This window comes from Sturnira hondurensis, unplaced genomic scaffold (assembly GCF_014824575.4).
Source record: "Sturnira hondurensis isolate 20B ecotype Veracruz unplaced genomic scaffold, ASM1482457v3 Scaffold0019006, whole genome shotgun sequence".
Classification (NCBI taxonomy): Eukaryota; Metazoa; Chordata; class Mammalia; order Chiroptera; family Phyllostomidae; genus Sturnira; species Sturnira hondurensis.
The window spans coordinates 8765504-8771503 of NW_028091637.1; the positions used below are offsets into that span (position 1 = coordinate 8765504).

General features: G+C 42.8%; 1 protein-coding gene across 1 annotated transcript in view; it reads right to left on the reverse strand.

The window, feature by feature from the left end:
- GADL1 (glutamate decarboxylase like 1) overlaps positions 1-5758 on the reverse strand; it is a 164263-nt gene extending 158505 nt beyond the window's left edge. The window contains exon 1 of the mRNA XM_037070782.1: positions 5596-5758. Within this exon, the coding sequence (XP_036926677.1) occupies positions 5596-5632 (37 nt within the window). The 5' untranslated portion in view covers positions 5633-5758. The remainder of the gene's footprint in view (positions 1-5595) is intronic.
- Positions 5759-6000: the final 242 nt, after the last annotated feature.

Consider the following 6000-nt stretch of genomic DNA (forward strand, 5'->3'; position numbering starts at 1 on the left):
TATCTTTAATTAATTTTTAGCTCACTATTTTCCTCTCTATCTTGTTTGTGATTTTAAAAATGTTGAAATAACTTGAGTATTCAGCAATAGGGGTCAATACAAACACATTTAGATTCCAATGTAAGGGTCTGTTTGAATAATAGAAATGACATTCATGCCCACGTAAGATGATAAAAAAACAAACCAGATAAATACGGCTAGAAAGCCTGGCCTAAATTGAATGAGAAAAACATTTAAACCAAACAAAACCCCATCCCAACCCTCTCCTCCACCAAGTTAATTTATTTTTTCCATAAGAGCAATGCTGACTCACTACAGAAAATACAGGCATGAAGAACCTAAGGAAAAAAGCCATTATGCACCCAATCGTGCACAATTACTTTTAATCCCCAAGTGTAAATTCCTTCAGCTCTAGTTCTGTAAGTATAAATGAATTACTATTTTTCAATGAAATGGACTATTACTGTATAAACTATTCTGCAACCTACTGTAACTTAAGTAACCCAGAATTTATATTTCTCAAACCAAACCACATTTCTAAACATTTATTGCACTCCAACTAGTGAGAATAGAGAAAAATAATCACCGGAAAATTAATTAAGAGGCCAAAAGTAAAATAGAACAAAATATTTAAAAATCCTGAAAACAGATTTTTAAAAAGGGCTCAGAATATTAAGTTTCCAAAACTTCCCCATAACACTCCTAAATTACTAATATTTGGACTAATTGGCAGATGGGAGTATTGATTTTCAACCAACTCATTATAATTCTTAATGAAATTACTGCAGGAAATGAGATGAATATAAGAAGCTCAGTGATTTACTGTCTAATAATAAAAAAGCCTAATAGATAAAATGGTTTCATGGTTGTTTCTAGAATTTAAAGATAAGACTGAGAAATGTACTTAGACAAGTGGAACGGCTGGATGCTATCCAGAGGAGTTCAAAAGAAGGTAATCTTCAAGAAATGGTGAACCAAGAGGACAAAAGCAGCAAAATTCAATTTGTGGAGGATTCTCTAGGTCAAGTGGCCCAGATTCTTTAAGAAATAAATAATAAGAATAAAAAAGGACAGGAGGGTAAATCTATATATTCTTAAATTTTTTAAATAGGTAACACTACATTACTACATCTAGGAATACATACTTGGGTAGTTAAACTCTAGAAGGTTAACTCCCTTGGGTAGTTAAACTAGGATGTGTGTCCCCAGGATGAGGGCAAAATGATGACTCTTCATCTGGGTGGTGTTCTATATCATCGATCCTTCATAGCCCGAAAAGAAGTATAATGGATGAAAAACAAAACCACCCATCACGGAATTTCAGACTCACGAATCGTCTGAAGCTCAGAGGAAAGGAAACGCAGAAGCAGGGAGAGAATGGGGCTGTGCTAGAACCCGTGAGTGTCAGGTGCGAAGTTAGCAAGGAGAAATTCTATGTCTAAGATATGATTTTCTTTCCAGCATTTTTCCTTTTCCATGTCTATTCCACCACAGTGGGATGAAGACACTGGTCCTTCTGGAGAAGTAGAGCAAGGCTGGATAACAGGGAAGGGATAAGAGTGTCTGTGAGGGAAAAAACTCCCTCAAAAATGAGGCAGGGATTACCTTCAAGACTGAAAAGACTTTCCCTCGTGGAAGGGAATGGCGGTGCTACTGACAGAGGCTGGGGAAAGAACCCTGGGAGAACCACTTCTCAGACAGAACATGGAAGAAGCAATAAGAAATTAGAAAGGAAACGTGATTGGGGGGTTCCTGGAGATGGCGCAAAAGAAACATTAAAATTCCTGCCAAGTACAGGGTCCGACAGAAGGAAGGCCTGCTTGAGTGTGCTTGATAGGGTAATAGCATATGTGTGATGATTTATAGTTTTCATTTGAACATTTCACCTAAAATGCCATATGGTGTGCTTGAGTGTGATACTGTTATGTTGCAGAACAACATGCTTATGATTTTGTAATAAAAGCTTTTATAATAAAAAGGGGCTGTATTTGTGCCAGACCCCTATATATAAATATATAAGGTTAACAGTTACTCATTCATGTATTAACTCCCCAGAATGGTGATTTTTTTAAAAAAGGAAGAACCACTCTCCTTTGTTCTGGAGCTACTTCCACAAACAAAGAAAGAATGCTCAACAGCAGCCACCTTGCAGCACCTCAAGAGCATATACAAAACAATTAGGAGACACAAATTAGTTATTCCAATGACCTTATTAACCCCTGCATCCAATTTTCAGAACACAGTACCTTTATTTCTGGGAGCCTACTAGCTGCCAGATAGTACATTATGATGCTGTACATTATTCCTAACCCTCCCAATAATTTGAGACGGTGGATGTTTTCATCCCTACTTTACAGGCGAAGAAACTGAGACTGGCAGAGGACAGATTATACATCCAGAGATACCCAGTAGGAGGAGGCTGCAGGCAGCAGAGCACTGTGCATTCTTCCCTTTCATCTGTCCCCCCCCGGGAGCCCACAGAGCAGAGCTGTGGTCCTCAGTGGGTCAGCCTCCTCCTAAAACAGACTCATCGCTAGTGCCCTAAGAAAAATGTGACCACTGGTAAACCTGCTCTGAAAGAAGGGCTGTTAGAGAGTGTGTGTCCTGGAGCACTCTTCCCTTTGCCTTTGGCCTCAGAAAGGCCAAGCTGCCTCTCATCCCCAGCACTCAGGGGGTTGCTGCCCCGGCGACACAGCAGAGGTCCCTACCCTGGCACCATCCAGGCCCGCCATCAGGAGGAACCTTTAAACACTGACCATCTCTCCTCCCACCTTTCCCACCCAAAAGGAAGGGGAAAGAACGCTGCTGTCATTTCAGTGAGCTTAGTTAGAGCCACTTTTCAGGGTCCTCTCAGTGTTTTTCCTGTGTCCCCAGCACAGGCAGGTGAAGGATGCAGCTGAAGGTGACCTGTGGACATTAGCATTGTAGCACAGCAGGAGTTAGGTGTTCGGTGCGTGGACTCTGGACGTAGAGCACCTGGGTTACATATTCAGAGCTAACAGTCACCCTCTCAGAAACTCCGTTTTCTTAAAAAAATAAAAAAGCAGAAAATAATAGTTCCCCTCCCACGGACTTGTTAGAGCTCGGTGGTTAGGGAGAGTCAGGAGACCGGCTGAAGCTCAGCGGAGCAGAGAGGGGTGTTGAACAGATGTTGCCACTGCCAGCCTAAGTGAGGGATGATCCATGGGCAGTGAGTTGGGCCTGCACTGGGCTCCACTGAAGTGATAATAAAAAGACTAAATAAAAAGTGGAAAAGTTAGAGGGAGAAAGAAAACTGAAAGATAAAAAATGGGGCAAAAAATGATACAGACATTTTGTTCCTGAAGGTCATGCTATTAATCTTATTACAATATACCAGGCTTATAAAACAGTATATAAAAGTCAGCTTTTCGACAGCATAAAAAAAAAAAACTACTCCCTCTATTAAAGCTTGAAATTTGCTTCCATTTTAATTGTTTCAACAAGCATGAAAGCTGAATAAAATTAAAACGATGGCTTTGCCCACCAAATTATGTGGACACTTTATGTTATTACTTCAAACCACAAAGGAAAATATTATAAGTGCAAAGAATTATTTATTTGGGTGCAATTAAAATCTAAATCCAGTGTAATTAGTTGCCTAAACTTTTCTTGGACGTGCTGCGGTGAGATCATAAATTGTATCCAAGCATGAGGGGTAGAAGCAGCATTCTTTAGCTGCAACAGAACTCCCTGTGACATTCTACCACCATGTGCAGCCCATAACAGATATTCCATACTAGAGTTCAGCATATCATTTAACACACTCATCAAATGCCACCTTGCATGGTCTTGTCACCTGAACTTAGGAATTTACTAAGTCTGATATATATATAAAGAAGTCTGACATATATATTTACTTACATACAAAAGATATACATATACATACATATATCTATATCTTTTAAGATGTCATTGCAAACATTTGGCACAATTAAGGATTATTAGACACGTTATTGACTTATGACCTGCTCAAGAATAACAGCAGTGAAAGCCTTCTAGTAGTTCCTGGAGTTTAGATTTAAGGTTACATTTCCCACTTCACTATTCATATACGGCAACTATTGAAGTCCTCAAAAACTACAGACATGCCTGGTAACGAGGACACTTACTTGCTTTAGGAAGAACAGATACTTTAAAAAACGAGTTTGTACCAAATTTCTAATGGGTATGTGACTTTAAAACAGAAATTAAGATGAAAAACAAAGCAAATGAAACTGCAGGTGCTTAGATAAAATTAATCTGCCCATTCTTGCCTCAAATGAGGAAGCCTGACACGTTATTAGGGACTTTTTAAACCAACAATCTAATTTATGCTTCTCTATCACCTCTCAAATAGCCAGATGTGTGCTGACTCTAGGCACGCACAAGTCATAGTTTTACAATTAGCTCCAGTAGTTGAAAGTGCCAGTTCTTTATGCCATATAATGAAAACAGTAACAATGCCACTTGCAAAAGAACAGTTTTAAAGATAATCCAGGGCACTTATAGTGGGCACACTCCTGGCGACTATAAAAGGAACAAATGAACTGTTTCTTGCACCGCCATGGTTCTTGCCTTGCCAACTCCTGCATAGATTCCCTGCGGTGCAACCCACATGTGCGCAAGGACGCCAAGCCAGCACACCTGACCCCTGACACACCTGTTGAGCCCAATCCCCCAGAGTGTCAATAATCGTTGAGCTATGTTCAGTACAGTCCGAAACAGCTACTGATGTAAGAGCAAAGAGGAGTTATTCCTAGAGGGGCGCTCCTCCCCAAAGATCAACAACGACCTAGTAAGTAAAAATGCTCGGAGAGCAATAACAATAACAACTTTTCCAAGCAGGGGTTCTTAAACAGGAGGTAGACACAGGCACTGGAGGGGTCTAGCTTGAAATCTTCAGCAAACATCCAATCGTGTATTACAGGTGCATTTGAATGGGAAAGGGGTTGGGAGTATCCCATCCATCACACGTTCAAAGGAATCTGAGACCCTCACGAACGCAGGAGACCATTATTTTACAGTAGATCTAACCACGCCCGAGTCATAAAGTCAGTTTGAGGAGTTCCGCTGCCATCACTCCTTCTTTAAGCAAATAACGTTCCACTCCCCCACCTCCCAGCTTCAATCCGAAGTACATTAGGCCATCCCTCACTCCGTAAGATCCAGGTGGCCTCGTTAAACGCCTGTTTGTAAAATTGTGGGTGGAGGTGGGAGGAGCAAAGTAATGCAGGGCTCGTCCCAGAGCAGAAGCAAAGTCGCCTTTCTTTCAGGGAACTTGCTTCCACTGTGTCTAAGAATACCCGCCGCGGGGCACCAATCAGCGAAACCCTAACATGTGTTTCGACAAACATAGAGCGGGTTATGTTTGTTTCTAGCGCGATTTTCCGATCTTCATATAACTTGTTTAATTCTAAAAAATAACCTCGAAAGATGCACAAAAGGGTGCAAAAACCCATGAAGGGGACTTCCTACCCATCTCAGCCGCTTTACAGGGAAATAACTTGTCCCCAGGTCAACCAGCAGCCGGGAGATTAAACCCGCATCGGGGGAGGTTAAAGACTAAAACCGCGGCCTCGCCTGGAGAGTGGTTACCGTCAACGGGGCACTCAGGGTCCGAGTCGCTGCTCATCGCTGCTCCCCAACTCCGGGCTGCCCCCTGGGCGCGGCTCCTGCAGTCTAGGCGGCGGCTGCGGTTGCCGAGGCAGCGCCCCCCTCAGGGACCCGCAGGTGAACCAGGCAGCCGCGGGGCGCCGCCACTGCAAGGGGAGGGGCCGGGACGCGCGCTGGGTGCTTCTTTCACCTTGCCAAGCGAAGTTCCAGTGCCAGCCTCTTGAGGACCGCGGCTCTCTATTAATACTTGGCATTAAACTGGCTGCATGCCACTGACTTGGCCCAGGGCCGGGTAATTTGCCTGGGTAGGAATAAGTAGGAAATGCGTGAGGCGGGGCGGGGTGGAGGAGGGGAGGCAGGTGAGTGAGCCTGGCCTGTGATCTTCCC